At 38.4% G+C, this 25,210-nt stretch overlaps 2 protein-coding genes across 4 annotated transcripts in view; both read left to right on the forward strand.

Moving 5' to 3' along the window:
- LOC116262712 (subtilisin-like protease SBT3.9) overlaps positions 1-25,210 on the forward strand; it is a 79,653-nt gene that overhangs the window by 35,310 nt on the left and 19,133 nt on the right. Inside the window, exons 1-10 of one of the 3 annotated variants that reach the window (XM_031642199.1) lie at positions 13,475-13,571; positions 13,696-13,787; positions 13,912-14,009; positions 14,892-15,047; positions 15,642-16,312; positions 16,462-16,556; positions 16,892-17,143; positions 17,251-17,365; positions 17,483-17,660; positions 17,785-18,476. In XM_031642199.1, coding sequence (XP_031498059.1) covers positions 13,476-13,571; positions 13,696-13,787; positions 13,912-14,009; positions 14,892-15,047; positions 15,642-16,312; positions 16,462-16,556; positions 16,892-17,143; positions 17,251-17,365; positions 17,483-17,660; positions 17,785-18,353 — 2,322 coding nt within the window. In that variant the 5' untranslated portion in view covers position 13,475 and the 3' untranslated portion in view covers positions 18,354-18,476. Of the gene's footprint in view, positions 1-13,474; positions 13,572-13,695; positions 13,788-13,911; positions 14,010-14,891; positions 15,048-15,641; positions 16,313-16,461; positions 16,557-16,891; positions 17,144-17,250; positions 17,366-17,482; positions 17,661-17,784; positions 18,477-25,210 lie in introns of those variants that run through there. The other 2 variants (XM_050080279.1, XM_050080280.1) reach the window with 2 other exon arrangements.
- Positions 2,994-8,252, forward strand: LOC116262717 (subtilisin-like protease SBT3.9). The gene is made up of 10 exons (XM_031642204.2): positions 2,994-3,133; positions 3,328-3,419; positions 3,529-3,626; positions 3,895-4,050; positions 4,579-5,249; positions 5,958-6,031; positions 6,499-6,741; positions 6,994-7,108; positions 7,233-7,410; positions 7,520-8,252. The coding sequence occupies exons 1-10, from the start codon at positions 3,026-3,028 to the stop codon at positions 8,086-8,088; spliced, it is 2,304 nt and encodes a 767-aa protein (XP_031498064.1). The 5' UTR covers positions 2,994-3,025; the 3' UTR covers positions 8,089-8,252.

A 25,210-nucleotide genomic window follows, 5' to 3' on the forward strand; every position in this document is an offset into this window, starting at 1 on the left:
TTTGTAATAATAATTAGGTTTACTTGCTGCGTATTGTTAAATTTCATGTTTCTTCGCTTCTTTAACCTTTTTAACTTACAGTATATTGGAAATTCGACGCCTGCCATGCTTAGTAAGTAGAAAAATCACAAAAAGTTCACCTAATGTTTAGGCAAACAGCAAATCACACTCGATATTTAAAAGTTAAACTGGTGTTTAACTTTCGATAGAAACTCTTAAAGAGCCGCTTGGTAACAATTTGATATACTTTCATGAAGAGAAAAACATCTTTCATCGACCCAAGGAGGAATGGTTCTTACGGAAAGGTATTTTGTCTTCTTATATCCTAGATTAATGTTTCCTACCGTGGCTTTTTGAGTATCTTTCTCAAAAAGCTGAACACTTAGTTGTTAACTGTTAAGAGTCGTTATATATTTTCCGGAATATCAGGCACCTTTTTGTAATTTTTCTAAAATGTATGATTATCACCTTTCCCACATATTTAGATATTCTTTTGGATCTTAGCAGATTGACTGATTTTGTGGTGGATATAGAATTGCCCTTATTCTCATTATGTCTTGTCATAACTAATAATTGCTGCCAAAACAAAGCAGGATTTGCCAAATGAAATTTTAATTAAACTATAGCAAACGGATATCATTGCTGATGCAATATATAGTTAGCATCCCTAAGTCAGTGTTGGTGCCTTGATTAGCACGTCAACTAAGGGGCCACAACAGATTTTCAACTCCCATTACTTATATTTATGCTTAAAAGTAGAGGAAAAGAAGATTTTGGCAATAAATAGCCGGAGCAGCGCACCATATATCTTGTACCCCTTCTTTCACGTTGCTTTATGGCAGGGACTTGAGTTAGATGGGCTTAAAGCCGTGGGAATGCATGCATGGGACATGAAGCAGGCCATTCAAGTGTGCCCTTTGCGTCAGATTTTTTTTTCCCGAGTTATAGGAAACCAGGCTTTTAGGAAAATTTTAAGTCTTTCGGAAATATATTTCCAAATTTTGTTTCTTTATATATATATATGTGTGTGTGTGTGTATAGCTGGTTTTGCTCAATCTTTTAAGATTAAAGATTTATTTAAAAAAAATAGGTATATGATTCTAGTTTGCATATAAGAACACATAAAAATGGAAACAAAAATCATGATTTTTGACTAAGTGATTTTTAGGAACAAAGGACAAATATTGAATTTCAGATGTCATGTAGGAATTTATAAAACTATGAATTTATAATGTTTCGAATATATTTGTGACATGAGTAAGGTAGAATATAAAAAGGGAGTGGAAATCGTTGAAAATGGAAGATGTGATAAATTGAATAAGTTTCCAAAAGGGTACTGTTTTAATACATTATACACATACAATATATATATATATATATATATATATATATATATAGGAAAATAGGCAACTGCTAAACCTACATATACCAAACATTGATGAAAAGCCGAATCTAAGGAAATCAAATGATGAAAATTAATTTGCAAATATAAAAGGCAGACAGTTTTTTCAAGAGTTCAAAATGCCTCAAAAAAGAAAACAAATGTTTTCGTTAAAAGAAACATTTTTGTTCCCTTTTTCTTTCTCTTTCTTTATCTCTCATCATTTTTCCAAGTCTTAAAACAACTCGTTTTTTTATATTTGCAGCTGAATTTCGACTACCTAGTATTTTGAATCAATATCTAAGCCTAGTACACATTGGGTTGATATATATATATATATATATATATATATATGTGTGTGTGTGTGTGTGGAGAGAGGGGAGCGTGCGGTGGGGAGGTAGGGGTGAACTCGAGCTGAGTTGAGTTGATTTAGATGGGCATAAAGCCGTGGGAATGCATGCACGAGACAAGAGCAGACTATTCAAGTGTGCCCTTTGCGTCAGATTTTTTTTTCCAAGTTATAGGTGACCAGGTTTTTTGGAAAAATTGAAAAATCTTTCGTACATACATTTCTAAATTTTGTTTCTCCGTCACTTTTTATTTTATATATATATATATATGTGTGTATCTGGTTTTGCTCCATCTTTTAAGATTAAAGATTTCTTTTAAAAAAATAGTTATGTAACTCTAATTTGCATACGGGAACACACAAAAATCATGATTTTTGATGAAGTGATTTTTAGGAACGAAGGACAAATATTGAATTTCAGATGTCATGTAGGAATTTATAAAACTATGAATTCATAATGTTTCGAATATATTAATGACATGGGTAAGGTAGAATATAAAAAGGGAGTGGAAATCGTTGAAAATGGAAGATGTGATAAATTGAATAAGTTTCCAACAGGGTACCGTTTTAATACATTATTCACATACAATTGACAGAGTATATATATATATATATATATATATATATATATATATATATATATATATAGTGATAGGTACATGACCTTTAGGTGGATGACTTGTAAGAAAAATATCTTAACCGTTGAATGATTTTTTCAGGATAAAAGGTTGAAAAAAAATAAAGGAAAAAGAGAAGATACAAGATAAGTTTTTTTTGGTCATGAATATTGCTCAACAACCTTTTCTTGTTGTTTTTCTCTTGAAGATTCCTTAACTGCATGCGTCATCAAAAGCAGGGCCACTATCATGATAGGGGGAAAACACATTACCGTGTGGAAGCTTGCGAATGAAAGGTGCCCCTACGCCATGTTCGGGACTCGGGAGAGAACATTCAAGGCTGTTTTAAGAGGATATCAACAGAGAGAGCCGAGGGTCGCTGTCCTCTTGAACATCCGCGAAACGAATTTCTTCGTTTGCCTGGAAGATCAAACGCGGCTTCACACATACGATCCACAAAATGAGATTATTTTTCCAACATCCATGGAAAAATGGAATAGAAAAAATTCACACTCAGGACCCACTACAAGGACGCCATGACAAATACATGGCCCCAAAACAACGTTCAGGAGCCAACCTTCAATGCGGTTTCGCCGTATGTTTTCAGTATAAATAGAGGGTCTCCGTTCTCTCCTGCCAATTAACAAGCTCTTCTTCCTCATCCTGGTACACCAGGACATGGATTCCACGTGGTCTTGGAGCTTGATAACAAGGCTACGTCTCTGTGTCATACTCTTGCTTCTTTGTTTGGGAACAAATACTGTGCGGGCTCATGAAAGCAGCAGAGTGAGTGCTTGAACCTTTATATATATATATATATATATGTGTGTGTGTGTGTGTGTGTGTGTGTGGGTGTGGGTGTGGGGGGAGGAGAGAGAGAGAGAGACAGATAAGTTATTTCATCCAAGTGTAAATCCAATTAATGTGATTTATTCAGATTGATCTGGAATCTTTTTCTTCTTCTTCTTTGACTAATGCAGGTGTACATTGTGTATTTGGGAGAAAGGCAGCATGAAGATCCAGAAGTGGTCACGAGCTCACACCATGACATATTGACTAAAATTTTTGGAAGGTATATATATACGCACACATTAGCATTATCTTTTTTCTTCTTTTGCCTTTCATTAGTCGATAGACTCAATATGGTGAAACTTCAAAAACGGCCATCGCTCAATTTGCAGCAAGGAAGCAGCTTTGGGTTCAATTCTGTATAGTTACAAGCACGGGTTTTCTGGTTTTGCTGTGAGGCTCACTGAATCACAAGCCAAACTTATTTCAGGTGAGTAAAAATATGTTGCCGTGGAAATTTGACTGAAACTTTAGAATATTAGCTTCTAGTGAAGAATATTCTACAACATCTATATCAACTAGTGATCACACCTATTGTCACAAAGAATTAATTATTCACTGTTACTAAAGCATGTACTGATATTGCCAGTTGTTCTACTAGTAACTATTTATGTTCCATTTGCCTTCCTTTACGTATAAGCAGAAGGGAAGTTCTGATAAAGTACACGGATTCTTATTAATGAATTGCAATTTTGCAGAGCTTCCCGAAGTTGTTCACGTGATACCTAGCGAAACCCACGAGCTACACACGACAAGAAGCTGGGATTATTTGGGGCTTGATCCAGGCAACCCAAACTCTCTACTCTCAGAAGCCAACCATGGTGATGGCGTGATCATCGGAATCATAGACAGCGGTAAGCCAAAAAAAATTCAGCACTAAATCTGCGAAGTTATGCCCGTAACAAAGTGCTATAAAGATAGTGTTCTTACTGCTTGGCACTATCTAAGAAGGGGGAGTCGGGGCTTCCGCTCTCATCCGAGCAGTAGGATAATCCTCTCGCTTAGTAGCTTATCCAAAGAGAAATGCATTGCCCTTTACAGTTCAATATTGAATTAAATTCAATACATCAAGAGTGAAAAAAATCTCAAATCAATTCAGACCCATTTATAACCTCAATCTTGACCTGTGCTAGTGAACTCATCTCACCTCCACATTTGTAAGCATCTTAGGTTGCATTTGATTTATATGAGATCCGTCGGATCTCAGATCACTGCAGACATGAAATCTATGGTTTTCAGATCAAACCACCGAAGTTCACGTTTATACTAAAGTATGGATTTGAAATTCACGTTGGGGGTAGAAGCTGAAATCCACATTTTGATACAATTGCACCCTTAGTGTCAGTTCAGGACTGATCTGGTTATGCCAACCGCTTAATTAGGGATCTGGCCAGAGTCGCAAAGCTTCAATGATGAAGGATTAGGTGCCGTTCCATCAAAATGGAGAGGAAGATGCGAGGAAGGAGAGCTCTTCAGCACTTCAAACTGCAACAACAAGATACTTGGGGCCCGGTTCTTTGCCAAGGGAATCATTGCCCAACTTGGGTTTGTGCCACCGTCGCTTGAAAGTAAGAGAGAGTACCTATCTCCAAGGGATGCAAATGGGCACGGGACGCACACGGCCTCAACTGCAGCCGGCTCCTTTGTGCGCAATGCAAGCTTCGGCGGCTTAGGATTGGGGCTGGCCAGAGGGGGCGCTCCTCGAGCTCGCTTGGCCATCTACAAGGCCTGCTGGGGTTCAGCCGGCTGCGATGCGGCCGACATGTTGGCAGCCTTCGACAGCGCAATCCGCGACGGCGTTGACGTCATTTCCGTCTCTGTCGGCAAGAACCAACCTCCTCAGCCTGGCTACTTGGACAACCAGAACGCTCCGTCCATCGGTGCCTTCCATGCAGTGGCTAGAGGGATCACGGTTGTTTGCTCCGGCGGCAATGCCGGTCCTTTCCCGCAGAAGGTCACTAATGGAGCACCATGGATCATTACAGTAGCCGCAAGCACCATCGATCGCTCCTTCCCGACTACAATAACTCTGGGCAACAACCGCACGCTTATAGTAAGTTATGATGGTGGCAGTCTCTCCTCGAGAAAAATATTTGGAAACAGATACGTTTTTCCTGGACTGAAAATTTTATTGCATAATGACCCAAGCATAAACGAACAAATATTGATAGTTAATTTAGGCATTTGAAAAGAAAAAAGTACAATGTTTACAACGCGTCACTAAGCATTTTATCTCGGAGCGCTAATTTCTCATGACTAACAAACGCTTGTAATTAGCATGGCAGCAGTAGCTGGTCTTTAGGGGCTATTTAGCATTAGGAATAGATTTAGCATTAGGAATAGAGTGTGAATGTTTCACAAATATACTTTAAAATGGGAATAGATTCATGAAACACAAGAATAAGTATCTTATCAATCTACCCAAATCTTAAGATGGAGTCATAAAACACTCATATTGTTCTTAATACCCAAAGGCTCTCTAAAGGCAGCTGTTTGGCAAGAAGTCCTATGAATCGAAAAAAATGGAGCAGATGCATGACATACTGGATACTCTATGACACATGTTTCCTGAATCTATCCTAATTTTTTAGAGCATATTCATGTGACAATAACAGTATATTAAATGAACAAAGTGCAGCTGTTCATAATTGTACTTGTAAGATGCACTAGCTGATCTTGCCAATTGCCACCACGCTTAGTGCCTTAGTTAGTGGTTTTATATTTGTTATATGATACTGGTTGATTCTTTTATGTGGTGCAGGGCCAATCAATTAATAACTTTGGAAAAGAAGGTGATGGATTCGAAAGCTTGTTCTATTCTAGTGCTAGCGTGAGGTAAGATTAATTTATTTCCCTGGGTTTGTTTTCAAGCCAGCTTTGGATGTGAGAAAGGGCTTCTCCTTTCCTTTTTCAAGTTAATTTTTTCTTTCAAAGGAAACAATTTCAATGGGCCGGGCTTTTGATGGCTTTACATGAAACCAGGAATAGGGGCAGGTGTGGCGAGTGCGTGTTTGCCCACCCAGATCCATGAAAAAAAAAACATATTTTCATATTAATATTTTAAGAAAATTATTTATTTACATATTAGCACCTTCTAAAAATTTTGTAATTAGTGCCCCTTTACAAGAATTTGTGGTTTCACCCCTACATGAAACCCATCTGCATCCCCATCATAATTTTCATTCTACTAAACTTTTAGCGAATGAAAACCATAGAATTTGAGATACCCATTTGAGAATGTGGTTCTTCTTGGTAAATCTTTTGTAATTACTTATTTTGCTCGTCTCCTTTTGCATCTCTAGTTGCGATGAAGGGTCACTGAATCCCACACAAGTAGCAGGGAAAGTAGTCCTATGTTTTGCAGGCGAAAAAGACCCAAGGACACAATACAGCACTGCAGCATCCACCGTACGTGCAGCTGGAGGAGTTGGCATCATCTTCGCGATGCACACGATCAATCTCTTGGGTCCTTCCCCTCTTTCGCCGTATGTTCTAGTGGATTACGAGATTGGCACTGAAATCCTCGCCTACATCCAGGCCACAGGGTCAATATTTTCCTTTCTCCCCCTCCACAGGGAAACTTCTAATTCGCATTTATGTTCTACCAACTTACTCTGACATAAGTTTTTTGTGAATGGAAAGCTAAGCGTTAAGGTTGCTCAAATTTAGCTGTAAATGGCGTTTGTCAATGTTGGTATTAGCGCCATACCCAAATCGGCGTTTTTCACCGATATGTAAACGCTTCCAGATTATAAATGCCTGCAATTGATGAATGAGTGCCCACCGTTAATTTGCAGGTTGCCAATAGCAAAGATCAGCCATACACGTGATACTGTAGGAAAAGTGGCCTCTCCAAAGGTTGCCTACTTCTCTTCAAGGGGCCCCAGTTCCCTGTCACTCGATGTCTTGAAGGTGCGATATTATGTAGAACTATTAATATAATACCCCTTATTTCCTTTCCCCAGTATCCTTTTTCTCAATAAATTTGTGTGGCCTTTAATCGTCACACAAGCAGATTCTAACTTTATTACTTCAGCCTGATGTAGCTGCTCCTGGAGTCAATATCTTAGCAGCAGGGCGAGACTTGAATGCTTTTGTCTTCATGTCTGGAACATCCATGGCATGTCCTCATGTCTCTGCAGTAGCAGCATTGCTGAAGTCCTGGCATCCCCACTGGAGTCCTGCAGCCATAAAGTCTGCCATTGTCACTACAGGTATATTCAATTACCTCTAAACTACGATGTCTTCCTCTGTACACATATATAGCTGGATTTGTTATGCTTACTACTCAATCTCACGAATGAACTTGTCTCTGCACTGCAGCCTCAGTAACCACCATATATGGCGAACCCATCATAGCAGAAGGAGGACCTCAGAAGATCGCTGATCCATTTGACTTTGGAGGCGGCCACATCAACCCCAACAGGGCAGCACGCCCTGGCCTCGTTTATGACATGGGTGTCACAGACTACGCTGAGTTCCTCTGCTCTGTAGGATATAGCAGTCCTGTAATTAGCCGCTTCACTGGTAAAGCAATGCCATGTAGAGAAAGGGGCTCCGTTTTTGACCTCAATCTTCCTTCTATCACAATTTCGAATCTCAAGAAAACTACCACTGTGGAGAGAACAGTTACAAATGTTGGTCCTGTTCGTTCCACTTATACAGTCATGGTTGAAGCTCCTTACGGTGTGAGGGTTTCAGTGGAGCCTCAGACGCTGAACTTCAATGAGAAGGTTAAGTCCTTAACTTTCAGAGTCACTTTCTCGCCAGCTCATGAGATACAAGGTGACTTCTCCTTTGGTAGCCTCACTTGGATGGATGGGAAGCACGTGGTCCGTATTCCTCTCGTTACTCGAGTGGTGATTCAAGATTCATATGCTGATATCTCCTAGTTGCGTTTATATCTTTACAGAAACTTGTTGTGATGAGAAAATAGTATGGAGAATATGCCTCCTTAGTTGATATAAATAAGACATGAAATGCCTCTTAAATGTCAAAAGCATAATCTATCATATAAATCAATAACAAGGAAAACGACTATATCGTTTTCTGATTAGCTTTCTTCTTCGATCTTCGTGCACTGACAGGCATTAGTTGTATTTTGTAATTGAAAGTAATCTACCTAATCCAGCTTAATAGCTAAATCAGGCAAGGATGAAAACAGAAAAGATATAGCAGTTAGTCCAATTCCATGAACGCCGTGGAGAGATATCTTCCCGACACCAAGTAATTGGAAAAACACAAGCCTTGAAACAAGTTGAGGTCCAGATTTTGTGTACATCTTTATTAAAGAGGTGCAAACAAAGGCATCTATGTCAAATCTAGTTCTTAGAATGACGCCGTGGATGTGCTTTCCTTGCTTGGAGCTGCTAGATGTGCAGGACTCAATAGAAAAGCATTGCAACTGAATTGAGCCTTGACCTTTCTTTGCAAAATCTGATAGAAGTACTCGAATGTCTCTCATTATGCCCAACTTCCTCAAGGCCAGCAAGCAAGACATTCCATGGACGAGAACTTGTTGAAAGTGTATCCTAATCTAATCATAAGCGTGTTGCATTCTTTGCTGTTTCAAGAAGGACGTCCGATAAAGGCATGCTTCTCATGACATATCCATGTCTCACTTTCCCTTACTTGTGAGCCCTCAAAGGATCACTGGCAGGAAGAAATGTTAATATATTGCATGTTGTTGGCCTGAAGCCGGCCAAGAGAATCTCATGAATTATGCTATTATTTGATTTTAAGTAAGTTTGCGACGTCCTCCCAAACACCTAACCAACGGCATCGGGCAAGAGACAGCCATCGTGTACCCTTTATGCCAATGACTAGGCGCAAAGGGAGATCTTATATATATATATATATGATTTGGACTTTGGTGGTTAATCTTTTTCAGCCTGCGACTCTTCTCACACCTCAATAGCACTGCAAAAGGAGAGGGGAGTTATGATCTGCCTCTTACCTACATTTTCTAGTAATATATTTAGGTGCACATCTCTCTTGGTAGTGGCTTTTGCTGTTGAAGTTGTAGGTCTTCTATAGCTATCATTCCTGTGAAGCTCGTTCTCAGACGACATTATAGCCACGCACTGGATTTCAGGCATTTACGTTCCGGACATTTAGAATAAGGAAAAAGAATCAGACTGAAAGTTGAAAAAAATAATGAAACTGAAAGTTAAAGAAAGAGTAATTCCAAATTTTAATGGCAAAACTCCCGAAGTAATATTACTTTGACCATCTTTAGAATCTTAGCCGGTCATTTCAGGCATACAGTCATCAGTTAGGACGATATCAATTTGATTATCCTACAAATTAAATCCACAAAGTTAGTCACAGAAGAAAAAAAAAAGTTTGGTTTACAAGTTACAAAATGAATTACAAATTGAAATGGAGAATCTTTGACAAGTCACAAACGATGGTTCCATCTTTGCAGATATGTTAAACCAATGGACAGAGGTCCTGTTTCCAACAGTAAATGGTATACATTGACATCTCTTGAAAAGAAGCAGACGCAGACTACAGCTGTGAAACAAATTTGTACGTGGAATAAGAGATAATTTCTTATAAACTTCATTTGTACCACTCAGGCCATTCAAAAATTTATCTCAAGGAACAGATAAGAGATACCAACGAATATCAGCTAAGAAAAGACCAACATGACAGCATAATATAGACCTTTCGAACACAGTAAAGCATTCGACCTCAGTCAGCCTTCAAGTAGTTTGTAGAAAGAGTACCAGTAAATTGATAAGCTTTAAAAGCCAAGAGATTTTTTGCAAGACTTCATAATAATCAGGATAACAACTAACAGGAAGACAGTGCACTCATAGTAACATTGGTTGGGCCAGCATCCTCTTCATTCAAACCAAAACCATCCATGGCTTTCGTAGTGGTATCAACATAAGTGACTGAAAAGGAAGGGGTAATTAAAGGATTGCAGAAATATCAAATTCCAGAAAAGAAGTTTGCAGGTGTCTAATGTGAAGTTTTTCTTGTACTCAGTTTCTAAGATCATGTTCGTATATCTTCTAGCCAAAACTGTGAAACAAAGACTGCACCAACGAAGCAAGAAATCCAGCTGGAAAATAATAGTTATCCACAAGCATTGATCCGACGAAGCACTTTACTGAATTGAACTTGACCTGCTTCTTCACTATACCCAGTTTCCTCATGGCCCAGGATATTGATGGAAGTGCTCCCTAAACCAGTCATAACCGTGCTTCTTTCTCTGTTGTTGAAAAATACAGAGACAAGTACATTAGGAAGCGGTCTTGACAAACCCATTTCTAATTAGCAAAGCGATGAACAGACCAAGTAGATTTCATCAATTACAGAGATCCTAAGCTCATCAACAGCCAGTGTAGTGGCATAGAATCTGCCTTCATGGCCATATTCACAGGTTGTACCGGTGATTCTTAATCTTATTGCTTTTTGGGTTATCACCAGGCGGACGATAGGGCCCATTGATCGAGAGACCAGTCCAACAGCAGGGGCGATGCCATTGTTGTTAGTCCACATTTTGGTTTTGGTCGCCTGCTTATATATGCGCAGGAAATTTCATGTGCTAGTGGTTAATGACAAAAGTACCTCCTTTTTCACAATTTTTTTGGTAAGACAGAAATGAAAGTTTAAAAAAAAAAAGTCAAATGACTATAAAAAACATGTTTTTGAAAAAAATTACTAAAATATTCGTATTTTTTTATTCTGTATGCATGTTGCGCACATATAACGGTGCATGCAACTCATACTGTTGGTTTTGGGGTGTGATTTGTACATACAATGGCTTTTGTGTATGACAGAATGCATCTATATATGATGACCAGCTTTGTTGTATCGTGCTCTTATGTTGCACAATCACTTCATCTTGTTGTATTTATAGGGCAAAGCACATTGTCTACGGATGTAGGACATATTGTTGTATATGCATACTGCATGTTCTGTAGGGCAGGTCAAGCCATACATCAATTAAATACACAAAAATTATCACCTTCGCTTGTACACTTTCGCTGCATATGGTGTATGATTTGGTTTGATCCTAAATGGTGTCACCACAAGAATATTACAATTCCAAACCAATTTTTAGATTACATCCAAATCTGAATTAAGTCCAAGGATCAACTTTTCAATCGGAATAGACATTGGATATAAGATATGTAATTAAAACTAAATCCGATCCGAATCCGAATATGATCGAATATTTGTTGAATATGAATCAAAAGTTGGTGAGATGTCATTTTTTAAATCAGAATCAGATTTGATTTCTTGATTGGATCTTAATTTTTTTATACTTAATTTTTTGGAAACGTTCCAATCAGATATCATATCTAAATTGGATTAATTGGATTTGTTGACATCCCTAACGAAAGCACATTTTGTTTTCCAATAAGGTTTTTTTTTTTTTTTGCAATAATCTGACATCTAAATTAATTACAGCATTTGCTATGCAAATTTTATTAGATGCTACTAAAGGCTTGCTGACTATTGACAAGTAACTATTCAACATGTTGTTGACAGAATTCAAAAGCTTATAGGACGGCATGTTATTGAGTATACAGAGACACCAAATTCACGGAGGCCCCAAAGGTTTTCCCGTACTTTGTTTACTATCAATTTGAAAGTACATGGGCATGATAACAAGTAATCAAGAACGGTTCTTAAAGAGTCAGCTGGACTTTAATTGATAATAAGATCTAAATAATCTGGCAGTTGGCCGAGGTGAACCACTGCTCACAACAGCCCATGAAAAATTCGTTATAATGTTTCAACATCACATTGTTATAATTTAAAAATTATATGCAATGCTCACGTCAAATTTGTGTTGTCCCTACTAAAAAATCTGGCTCAGCCACTGGAATCTGACCGACTAAATGATGGCTAAAGTCTTATATAAGACACCAAATGAGATATACATAATTCTGAATGGTTTCTGAAATGACTGATTCTTACTTGTTTATTAAAAAAAATTCATGCACAAGCCGTAGTTGCCCAACTTGAATGGGTCCAAGCATGAGAAAGTCCTGAGCAGTTTACATGTCATGGTCTTGGTCTATGGGGATTGAAAAAGACCAAAGTTTGAAAAATTATGAAAATCCGGCGAAAAAAGTGGAACACGCTTCCTAAGGCGGAAAGTGTTCTAGAAAATAATTAATGGAGCACATTCTAAAATAAGAAAGCTGCATAACAATAACACATGTACGTTGTATGGCAGGAGCAAGTGGGCAAAGTGTGGGCAATATTTCTTATTTAGAATCTAAAAATATTTTTATTTTTATATTAATATGTATGAGTAATTTTTTTCATTTATATATTGGTGTCCTTTAAAATTTTCAAATTTTATACCAAATTTCTGACTATGACTTGGTTAAGATCTACTTCAAAATGTTTATTTGGAAATATGCACACGGCATGACTAATCCACCCATTAGACTTGAATAGAAAGAGTCGCATTTTAAAACCAGTGGCATCTAAGGACAGAGCCAATAATTTTTCATGAGGGGTTAAGTGTGGGCAATTAGTTATATAGACTTTAGAAAAACTTTTTTATTTTTATATTAATATGTGTAGTACTTCTTTTATTTATGTATTGGTACCCTTTAAAAATTTCAAACTTTATACCAAATTTGTGACTATGACTTGTTTAAGATTTACTTTGACATGTTTATTTGAAAATATGAAATAGGCAGGACTAATCCACGAAGGAGACTCCAATAGGTCTTACCATTTAAAAGGAGTTGCCATTCAAAACCAAGAAAGACGTATTAAGGCGGAGCATGAGAAGCCAAGTTACACTTTCAAAATTTTGATCAGGTCGAAAATATTATTTAATTTATTTTGCAAATTTTTATAGAGAATACATAATTTTTTTTTTTGAAATTTACACCTAAATTTTAAAAAAAATTGAGAGGGCCAGGAACCTTCTTGGCTCCGCTTCTAGGTGCATGTACAAGGATACATCCGTAGGAGTTCTAGATTATGATTAATTTGGACATATTTATTTTAAGAAAATGCACAAGCCGGAACTAATTCCCAGCACGCTCCACTTGAATGGGTCTCACCATGAGAAATTCCGAGCACGCCCCACTTGAATGGGTCTCACCATGAGAAAAGAGTACGTAGTTCAGAAACACGAGATGATCATTCCTTGCGTATCCAGGCACGACCGATTGAGTTTGAAATGGAAAAAATTAAGAAAAAAAAGGAGCTCCGTCCACAAGGGCTATCAGTATAAATAGATGTTCTCCATTCGATCTTCCTCCCAAGTCCCACTTGGCCTCGATCTCCAGACATGGCTTCCTCACGTTGGAACTTGATATCCGGGCTTTCTCTCTGCGTCGTCCTGTTTCTCTGTTTAGGAATACATGCAGAAGCCGAAAGCAGCAGAGTGAGTGCCTCGACCTGATGCAATGTTGAAATATAAGTTATCTTCGCAGGTTTAGTTTCAAAAGCGCCTCCGCTGATGAGGATTAGTTGAGTTAATGGCTTTCTTCTTCTTTTGAATAATTCAGGTGTACATCGTGTATTTGGGAGAAAGGCAACAGGATGATCCCCAAGTCGTGGTGAATTCACACCATGACTTACTAACTACAATTTTTGGAAGGTACACGCACATGTATATATGTATATATGCTTTTAAGTTTAAAGGAAATTTTCTTCCTGCTTCCTTTCCTTGTTTTTGATTGGTTAAGATGAAACTTCACAAATGACCATCGCTTAATGGGCAGCAAGAAAGAAGCATCGGATTCAATCTTATACAGTTACAAGCATGGTTTTTCCGGTTTTGCTGCAAGGCTTACTGAGACACAGGCAAGAGCCATTGCAGGTACAAATTATGTTGTGCTAGCAAGCACAATAAAACAGTTTAGAGCAGCTTCTAAAGAAAATTCTCCAACTTATTGTTATTATTATTATTATCATTAGATCGAGATTCTTGTCAATTGTTGTTATTATTATTATCAAATTTCATGGATACACACACTCATGAGAATCCCATACTTCAAGGTTGCATTTGATAGCCTCGAATTAGAGGCTGCATTAAAAGATCTACTTCACAAGATCCTTAGCTTAAACAATTTGAGGATCTCTATAACGTGGATCTTAAAGTAAATCCATGTATCTGAGATTCCTCAGATCATATCACAAATCCATAGTGAAACAAACACACCCCAAGCATATGGTTTCAAAGCTAGCTAGCTAGATATGTGCACTGCATCATTTTTTTGTGTGTGTGTGTGTGTGTACCTGGTATAATATGACCAGAATGCCCATAGTCTGTTAGAGGAAAAACTATTTTTAAGGTAAAAAAATAAAAGTAAAAAAGGTAAATACCTACATTGTCCCTTTTTTAAAGAAATGTTTAAAATGTCTTAACATGAGGGAAAACTATTTTTAAGGTAAAAAAAAATCTTTAAAGAAAAGTTTAAAATGCCTTAACATCATTTTGGTGCATATGCTGCAGAACGTGATCTGGCACGGTTATGTTGTACCTTTAATTAACAAAACAAATTACAATAAGCAACATGTGCATGCATGCAGTACCTAAATCAGCCAAAATATGCACCCACGTAATATCCAACTATTGACCTCAAGTACCCTTCTTCGCCCATACTTATCTTTTTTATTCAATCAAAAAATTAAAAGTTCAAAAAACCCAAAAGCTACATACAGTACATGAATTCACATCATTCAATTGACAATGTTGCAGAGCTTCCGGAAGTTGTTCACGTGACACCCAGCCAAACCCACAAGCTGCACACAACAAGAAGCTGGGACTATCTGGGGCTTCATCCTGGGACTCCCGACTCACTCCTTTCTACGGTCAACTATGGAGACGGCGTCATAATTGGAGTCATAGACACCGGTAAGTAAAAATGCATCTAAGAAAGGAGATGTGATCTTGGGAGTTTGGGGGTGAAGACATTATTAGCATTTGTTCTTCGTACTCATGTTTTTTAAATACAAGAGTTATCTAAAACATGTTGTGATCATTGCATGTTCCAAAACCTAATAATGAAATTGCTTGCTTAATCACGAATTAATGCCTTGGAAAAAAGTGCTATAGAGACATGCATTATAGTGATTTCACTGCTTGGCACTACCAAAGAGGGGGGAGTGGGGGCTTCCGCTCTCATCTGAGCAGTAGGATAATCCTCTCGTTTATCTAAGAAAGGCATGCATTACCCTTTAATGTTCAATATTGAATTAAATTCAATACATCAAGAGTGACAAAAATCTCAAATCAATTCAGACCCAGTTATAAACTCAATCTTGACATGTGCTAGGGTAACTTCGCCAAGCAAGTGAACTCATCTCACCTCCACATTTCTAAGCATCTTAGGTTGCATTTGAATGGTGATCTCAGATCTCTGCAGATTTGAAATCTATGGTTTTCAAATCCAACTACCTAAACAAATGCATCCTTAGACTGATCTGGTTATGCCAACCACTTAATTAGGGATCTGGCCGGAGTCACTCAGCTTCCATGATGAAGGCTTAGGTGCTGTTCCATCAAAATGGAGAGGCAGATGCGAGGAAGGCGAGCTCTTCAACACTTCAAACTGCAACAACAAGATAGTTGGTGCCCGGTTCTTTGCCAAGGGAATCATTGCCAAACGTGGGCGTGTGCCACCGTCGCCTGGTAGTAATAGAGAGTACCTATCTCCAAGGGATGCACATGGGCACGGGACGCACACGGCCTCAACTGCGGCCGGCTCCTTTGTGCGCAATGCAAGCTTCGGCGGCTTAGGCTTGGGGCTGGCCAGAGGGGGCGCGCCTCGAGCTCGCTTGGCCATCTACAAGGCCTGTTGGGGACGAGGCGACTGCGATGGAGCAGACATGTTGGCAGCCTTCGACAGCGCAATCAGCGACGGCGTTGACATCATCTCCGTCTCTGTGGGCACTAACCAACCTCCTCAGCCTGGCTACTTGGACAACCAGAACGATCGGTCCATCGGTGCCTTCCATGCGGTGGCTAAAGGGATCACGGTTGTTTGCTCCGGCGGCAATGCCGGTCCTTTCCCGCAGAAGGTCACAAATGGAGCACCATGGATCCTGACTGTGGCTGCAAGCACCATAGATCACTCCTTCCCTACTGCCATCACCCTTGGCAACAACCGCACCCTCATTGTATGCTCTGAAAACTTTAACTCGATCTAAAATGTTCCTGTTGGTTAGTGGGAGCCTCTCCTTGTGAAAACACTTGGAAATAGTCAGCGGCTTAGTGCTTTTTAATGGAATATATATATGATGATAATTGAATCTGTTATCTGGTGCAGGGGCAATCGATTTACCTTGGAGGAGAGGATGATCGATTCAATGACTTAGTCTTTGCTGGTGATTTCGCCAGCAACAGTAACATCTCTACCGAGAGGTAACATTAATTTATTTCCGTGCATTAGATGGAGCCGCTCGATACAAGACAAGTTTCTCCTGTTTTTCCTTTTCAAGTTAATTTTTTTTTGAGGGAATCGATATCCTGACATCTGTAAGGTAGGCAGAGGTTAAGTATCTGATAAATGTGCAACACTACTGATCTATCTTCGTGTAATTTCTACACGAAAACTAAATGATCACCAACTGTAGTTTTCACTTCTACAGAATTTTGAGCGAACAAATTAAAATCATATATAGAATCAATCTGGTTCTTTGTTCTTGAAAAATATATTTGTGATTAGTGCTTATTTTTTTGTTTTTGTCCTTTTCTAGTCTGATCAGTTGCGATCCAGGATCTCTGAATTCCACACTAGCAACGGGGAAAGTAGTCCTCTGCTTCACATATGCAAAAGACCCAAGTGACCAATACTTCAAAGCAGTAGCCACCGTGTCCCAAGCAGGTGGAGCTGGTATCATCTTCGCAATGCACACAACCAACCTCTTTGGTCAACGCGACCCTATCCCTAGCGTTCAAGTGGACTATGAAATTGGCACTGAAATCCTTGCCTACATCAGGGCTACAAGGTGAGGGTGTTTGAATCCATTCAAGTGTGACCATGTGACATTCCTTCAATGAACAGCGAAGGCGTCCAAATTAGTTGCCTTTTCATTACATGCGCCATGTATTGCAGACTCCCAAAAGCAAGGATCAGCCGAACGCGTGACACCATTGGAAAGGTGGCCTCCCCAAAGGTTGCTTACTTCTCCTCGAGAGGACCTAACTCCCTGTCACTTGATGTCTTAAAGGTATTAAGATGCCCAACTGTTACTAACTTTTTTTTTGTTTTCCACTTCTTTTCGACAAGGAAAGCCCATGGTCTTCGATGTTCCTAAAACAATATGCTGCTAATTTTATTGCTTCAGCCTGATATAGCTGCACCAGGAGTCAACATCTTAGCTGCATGGTCAGACTCCATTCCATATTCCTTCGCCTCTGGAACGTCCATGGCATGCCCTCATGTCTCAGGAGTAGCAGCATTGCTCAAATCCCTACATCCCCACTGGAGTCCTGCAGCCATAAAGTCTGCCATTGTCACTACAGGTACATTATCTTCACCTATATATGATCGATCACCTCTAAACAACAGTCTCTTCCTCTGTATCCATTTCTGGGTACTTGCTATCTTTACTAATATTTAGTGTCACTAATGGACATCTCACTGCAGCCTCAATAACCAATAGATTTGGCGAACCCATCACAGCAGAAGGAGGTCCTCGGAAGATTGCTGACCCATTTGACTTTGGTGGAGGCCATGTCAACCCCAACAGAGCAGCAAACCCTGGCTTGGTTTATGATATAGGTGTCGCAGACTACGTTCAGTTCCTCTGCTCTCTAGGATATAGCAGTTCTGCAATTAGCCGTTTGAGTACTAACGCACCATCCTGTGGATCACGAAGCTCCGTGTTTAACCTCAATCTTCCTTCTATCACAGTTTCCAATCTTAAGAATACTACCACAGTAGCCAGAACTGTTACGAACGTTGGTCCTGTTTCTTCCACTTACAGAGTCAAGGTTGAATCTCCCTCTGGTGTGAGGGTTTCAGTGGAGCCTCAGACACTGAACTTCCATGAGAAGGTCAAAGCTTTAACTTTCACAGTTACTTTCTCACCGGTTCGGGAGATACAAGGTGATTTCTCCTTCGGTAGCCTCACATGGATGGATGGAAAGCACGTGGTCCGGATTCCTCTCGTTAGCCGAGTGGTTCTTCAAGGTTCATATGCTGATATCTCCTAGTTATAATTACATCTTCACACACAAATAAACTTCCCGTTGTAAGAAAATAATTAGGTGGATGTGCCTTCTTGTTGTAGTAAATAAGACATGAAAGACCACTTGAATGTCAAAAAGGAATAATGTATGAATGAATAAGGAAAACGATTATGATGTTTGCTTGTTAGCTTTCCTCTTTTATGTGTTATATACTGACAACCATTACCTATACATTGTCATTGAAGGAATCCAACAAATCCTGTTTAATAGCTAAATCAATCAAGGCTGAAAAACAAAAAAACATATAGCAACACGAGAAAGAAGGAGTTGCATGTGCCGCCCGGTGCACGCAACATACGTACGCCAAATGGAAGAAGAAACATTTTTGAAATTGTTGAAAAAGAGATGTTCTTTTAAGTTTTTTGCTTTTTTCAATTTTCTTTTTATCCTTACAATTTTTTTTATTTAAATAGGAGCACTTTTGTCATGTTCGTGTATCAAATCTTGCCCAAGAGGGCGTATATTGGATGCTGAGCCCCGACGCTAAAATTTGTGTTTTGGAGTCGAAATGACTAAATACCCTTCACTGGAAGCCCGCCCACACCTCAATAACAGGAAATTGAATACCCAACGAAATTGAAAAGGTCAAAAGCATCTTTTGAAAAGACAAAAATGCCCTCACATGTCACCACGTGGTGGCATGTGCAAACTGCAGTGTCGACCACTGGAAAAGGTGAAAAAGCTTCTTTAGAGTGCTTCTTCACCATCCGCAGTTTCCTCAAGGTCGGCAAACAAGAGATTTCATGGCACAGGATCTTGTTCTAACCGTATCCTAAGCCAGTCCTGATATCTATGTCTCCTTCGCCGTCGTTTTATAGGTATAGAGACAATTGAACACATAAGCAGCTCTCTTGGCAAACCCATTTCGAATGATAAAGCAATGGACTGACCCAGCAGATTTTATCAACTGCAGAGATTCTAAGCTTATCAACAAGGTGTAGTGCCATAGAATCTGCCTTCATGGCCATAAGTTGAGCTGCCTAAAGAGTCGAAGAATATATCCCAGCAAGAGTTAATATTGTATCCTGTAAGCATCGCATTACACAATACTAAATGTTCAATTATTTAGCACATGAATGTTTTATGTGAATTACTTACATGACACCACTTCAGATACATGTTAACGACTGCTGCTACAAGTTGGACATCGAAAAAAGGCATGCTTCTTACGATATAACCATGTATCTCTTTTCCTTAATTGTAAGCTCTCCAAGAAGCACAGACACGAAAAACTCTTAACATAGTGCGTTGTTGGCTTCAAACCTGTCAAAAGCATCTCATGGAACAGACCCAATGCTCTATCACCATCGCCTTGAAAGAATCCAGAGCTCTTCATATCCCATGATGCACAGGCTCAAGTACTCATGGTAGTAAACACTTTGCAAGCTTAATCGACACAAGCATTATAGTTCATATAAGTCAAACAGTTGCCCACCGTGATATCAAAGTTGGATGCTTCTTTTTATACCAGTTCTCGAACCCCTAACGTTCCACTGTACATTCTTATGACACCACCATAACGCCTGAACCTTCATAGTAAAACTTAGGCATGTGATTCCTTAGCCAAATTGGGATAACCAATGCTGCCACAAGCAGAAAGAACTGCAGCCGTAGTGACAGAATCAGCTACCCGGTTTCTGTGTGTCCCTCATCCTACTGAACAATTGAAGAAATTCCGTGCCTCGTCCATTAAGTACCAACCTACTGATCATCGAATTCCACATGGTAACATCTCTCTCAATACTTCCTTTAAACAATTTGGGAGCATCGTAGTTTGCGGAACTTGGTTATATATATCAACAGATGATGTCACCACGAATGCATGCTGGCCTCGTCACTTGCTAAAGCAAGACCACGAAAGCACGAAACTGCATCAGAAACAACCAGAGCAACACAAGCCTTGAGGAGGTTGGTGCATGTCATGTCACGCAAAATTGGAAGAGATCAAGAACCGTTTGAAGATAACGTTGGGAGTCATCTAAGAAAACAGAAATTTTAGAAAGAATCTAACCTGCCCTCTGTTAGGAACAACTCACAACAACTCTCCTCTCGCACTCTCAAGAGGGGGATAGAAGCAATAAGGAATAAGACAAATATTAACGTGGTTCAGAGTAATAATCTCCTACATCTACGGTCGCACAAATCTTTCACTTTTCACTTTCAGAGAAACACAGACGCTCTCAGAGAGAAGACCAAGAAAGAAACTGCGGCTCCCTCACAACATAAGGATTAAGGCAAACCCGCATTTGGATTCGCGGTATTGCATATGAGTGTCCAGTATGGATCAAGTTCCATACACCAACACCTTCCTCATCTCTCCTACCCCAACGGGTGACTAAGAAAATTTGCCCGTTAAATTGTAATCCTATTTAAAGAGCAGTTATACTCTTAACAAAAACAAAAAATAGTACAAAGATCTCCTCTTTCTACCGTGAATGTAGGCATGTAAGCTGAACCACGTAAATCATGTTCCTGTGTATTGTGTGTTGTTTGTTTTTTTTGCTCAACTTATTATGGTATCATAGCATTATTCGTGATCTTGGCATTTAGTCTTCTCCACCATGATTAATGGAGATCAAGGCAGCAATTCAAGTGATGGTGTAAAGAAGCCTATGGCCCATCACCATGACTCCTCTAAATTGATCAAGTTATCTAGGATGGGGCAAGGCAGCAAGTGGACAATCAAAAATTGGCCACATTAACAGTAAAATCTCTCTTCTTGATCCCAAATTTGATGAATGGCAATTTGAAAATGATTTAATTATGTCTGTTAATTAATTCCAAGAAGCCAGTGTTTCAAATATGTTTGTCTATCATGAAACGGTTAAGGATATATGGGATACATTAAAAGAAGTATATGGGGAACAAAACAATTTGGCTAGAGTTTATCAAATTCAATTAGAACTTGCACATATTTCATTGGGAGACAAGCCAATTCAATTTTATCTCAGCCAATACCGTAGCCTATGGGAAAAATTAATGCAATATCACCATGTTATAAATGATCTAAATGTGTATAAACAGCAGTTGGAAAAGAATAAAATCTTTCTTTCCATGGTGGACTTGGTGTTGAATTGAGAGTGTTATGAGTCAAAATACTCATGACAAATCCATTGCCAAACTTCAATCAAGTTTGTCAAAGCATACAAAGAGAGGTTGCTCTCCTACAGGTTATGAATCCGAAAAAGAAAAATAAAGGTGCTGAAGATTCAAGCAAAAAAATAGCAACCAAACCCGTTGCGAGCCACTGCCTAACAATTTCAGACCTGACATCAAAGGCACTGGAAATATGACCATCATGCAAAAAGGAAGAAACCATTGAGAGTTAAAAGGAAGCCATCATCAAAGGAGAAATCATTCTCATCCAACAGTCCCAACACAGCCAACTCCATCACCCATGAAGAGATGGAAAAAAATTTTAAGCATTTTTCTCAGACAAATCTGGTTTTTACTCAGCCTATTGGAAACTCGTCTAAAGGTACGCACCATGCTCTCATAACTCGTTCAAAAAATCTAGGATGGATTTTTGACTTTGGGCCACCGATCACATGGCTGGTGATCCCTCTAAAATAGTTTATCTAAATCTTGAAAAAAATTGACATGTATTCACCGCTAATGGTTAAGCATGGGTATCGGGCCGGGCTGCCGCCGAGTTCCCGGCCCAGTCCGATTCGGCCCGTTAATAATTTATATAAAAATATTTTTATTATTTTTTAAACTTAATAATATATATTTTATAATTAAATTATATTTTATATTATTAAAAATAATTTTTTATTCACAAACGGGCCAGGCTGGGATATCGGGTAGGACCCGGGCTATCGGGCCGGGCCCGACGGGCCGTCCTGGGCTGGGCCTTACTTGGCCGGCCCGATCCGATGCCCACCCTACTAATGGCACACCCATTGCTATAGAAGGCGTTGAGGAATCTTGTTTCTTCAAATCAAATAAAAAAGTTTGTCTATATGTCTTTATTAATAAGTAAGACAACTAAAGTTTATAAATATTGAGGTTAGTAATAAAAAAACTGACCTCAATATTTATCAATAAGTACGACAACTAAAGTTTATAGTTGCTTAGTTTTTTTTTTTCAAAGAATGTGATTTTTGAAGACAATGAGTCGAAGAAGGAGATTGGTAGAGGGTATGAGAACAACGGTCTATATGTCTTAGACAAAATATTGAGGTCAGTTTTTTTGCTCAAGCAGAAAAGGCAACTAGTACAAATTGTAGCACTCTCGACTTGGTCATATTTCAAATAGGTTGCTGAAAATTCATGTTCCACACGTCAAACCAGATGGGCACTCTTGTGATGCATGTAAATTCTCAAAATCACCTAGATTATCTTTTCAAAACTCTAAAGAAAGGTTGGCTGAAATTCGTGATTTAATTTATTCTGATGTGTGGGGCCCAGCCTCAGTCGAGCTTCATTCTGGATATAGATTCTATTTTTCTTTATTGATGATAAAACTTGCATGACTTGCCTTTACTTTCTGAAAAATAAGAGTGATGTTGCCAAATTTTTTAAGAATTATTATGAGCTTGTATACACACAATATCAAACCAAAATGAAAAAATTAATGTCGAATAATGGAGGAGAGTATGTCAATCAAGTTCTTGATGATTTTATGAAAAAGAAAGACATATGTCCCCAACTCACTTGTGTCGATACAACCCAACAAAATGGAGTCACTGAGTGCAAAAACAAACAGTTGCTTAATATTTCTAGGTCCCTAATGATGAACATGAATATCCTCATCTATTTTGGGTCTGAAGCAATAGGAACGGCGTGTTATATAGCAAATAGAATACCTAATTCGAGCATCAATGATCAAATTCAAATTCAGTTACTTCTTAATAAATATATTTCTATTAATCGTTTTAAAGTTTTTTTGGATGCAAATGTTTTGTTATGAGTTCAAGAAACACTTTGGAATAAATTAGAAAAAAGAGCTATGAAATGTATTTTTCTTGGATATTCAAGTAAAAAAAAAAGGTTCAAATGTTACGAACCTCATTTGAAAAAATTCTTTGTCACTTGTGACATAAAGTTTTTTGAACAAGAACCATTTTATGAGGATAGCATTCAAGAGGAGACAAAAAAAAAATTGTTGACGTTAGTCTTTCACAACCATTGGTGAGCATTCATGATAATGTAAGTAAGTGTCCCAATGATTATCAATTTCTTGGGAACCAAAATCAAAGAAATGATGATCAGCATCCTCAGTCAACCTGAAGTTTATGGTACTATTAGTCCTCTAAAAATGATTTTTATACATACTTATCTTTTGATAAAATTCATTCCATTGATGATTATCTAACATTCAAAAACCTGTCAAAACCATATCAAGATTATGTATTGAATACTTATCACTATGAAGAGCCTAAGAATTTCTTGCAAGCAAACATGGATCCAAGATAGAAAGACACTACAAAAGAAGAACTAAAAGCACTACAAAGAAACCACACTTGGGAAATGGTGCCTCTTGGAAAATTGTGCCTCTACCAAAAGGAAAAAAAAGGTTGTTGGGTGCAAGTAGGTGTACTGAATAAAATATGGATCTGCCGAGAGGTTCAATGCAAAATTGGTTGCAAAAGGATTTATGCAAACTAAAAGAATTGATTATAATGAGACATTCGCCCCAGTTGCCAAAATGAACTCTCTCAGAATGTCACTCTCATTAGCATCAAACAAAAGGCGAGAACTTATGCAATTGGATGTAAAGAACGTGTTCTTGCATAGTGACTTAAATGAATAAGTTTTAATGAAAACTTCAGAAGGCATCCAAAATGAAAAGAAGTATGGATGTAAACTGAAGAAGGCCTTGTATGGTTTAAAACAATCTCCCTAGGCATGGTTTTCTCAACTTGGTGAGGCTCTTGTGAAAATCGGTTTTTCCAAAAGCACGTCTGGCAATCGTGCTTCAGAGATTATTATATTACTGGTTTATGTGGATGACATTATAATAACCAGAGATTACATGCAAAATATGACAAGAGTAAAAGAGTATCTCAATAAAGAATTTGAGATAAAAGACCTAGGAAGATTGAGATACTTTCTTGACATTGAAGTAGCACAATCTGATAAATGAATGTTTATTTGTAGGAGGAAATACACTCTAGATCTCCTCAAAGAAACCACCGTAATAGAAACTAAGTGTGTTGTCACTCCCATGAAAATCAATTGCAAATTCAAAAAAGAGGAAGGGGAAGCATTTGAAAATGTTCAAAGCTTTCGAAGACAAGTTAGAAAACTCATCAATCTTACTGTGACCAGGCAGGACATTACATACATTGTCAACTTGTTAGTCAGTTCATGCATAAGCTAATGCCAACTCATGTAGAAGCTGCACATAGAATTCTAAAATGTCTTTTAGGGACTCCTAGGAGGGGGATCTTAATGAGAAGAAATGGTTATCTCAATGTCTTTATATATGCAAATGTTGATTGGGCAGAAACGATAGAAAATCAACTTCATGATACTATATTTTTATGGGTGGAAATCTAATATCATGGAAAAGCAAAAAACAATATGTAGTACCTCGATCAAGAGCAAAGATAGAGAATAGACGCATGGCAGCCTGCACATGAGAGTTAATTTGGATTAAAGCCTTACTAAAGGACTTTAACATTGAGCCTGAGGAACTGATAAAGTTAATGTGTGACAATATGGCGGCAATTCATATCAATGCCAATTCTATTTTCCATTAACAAACAAAACAAATAGAAGTGGATTGTCACTTTGCTAGAGAAAAAATCCAAAGTGGAATTATTGAAACACCTCATGTGAGAAGCGAATACCAATTAGCCGATATTTTCACT

The sequence above is a fragment of the Nymphaea colorata genome, chromosome 10 (genome assembly GCF_008831285.2).
Source record: "Nymphaea colorata isolate Beijing-Zhang1983 chromosome 10, ASM883128v2, whole genome shotgun sequence".
Classification (NCBI taxonomy): Eukaryota; Viridiplantae; Streptophyta; class Magnoliopsida; order Nymphaeales; family Nymphaeaceae; genus Nymphaea; species Nymphaea colorata.

Coding starts and splice junctions, on each gene's coding strand:
- LOC116262717 (XM_031642204.2), top strand. CDS start 3,026: ATGGATTCCACGTGGTCTTGGAGCTTGATAACAAGGCTACGTCTCTGT. Junction 6,032..6,498: donor TATTCTAGTGCTAGCGTGAG/GTAAGATTAATT, acceptor TTGCATCTCTAG/TTGCGATGAAGGGTCACTGA. Junction 7,109..7,232: donor TGTCACTCGATGTCTTGAAG/GTGCGATATTAT, acceptor TTATTACTTCAG/CCTGATGTAGCTGCTCCTGG.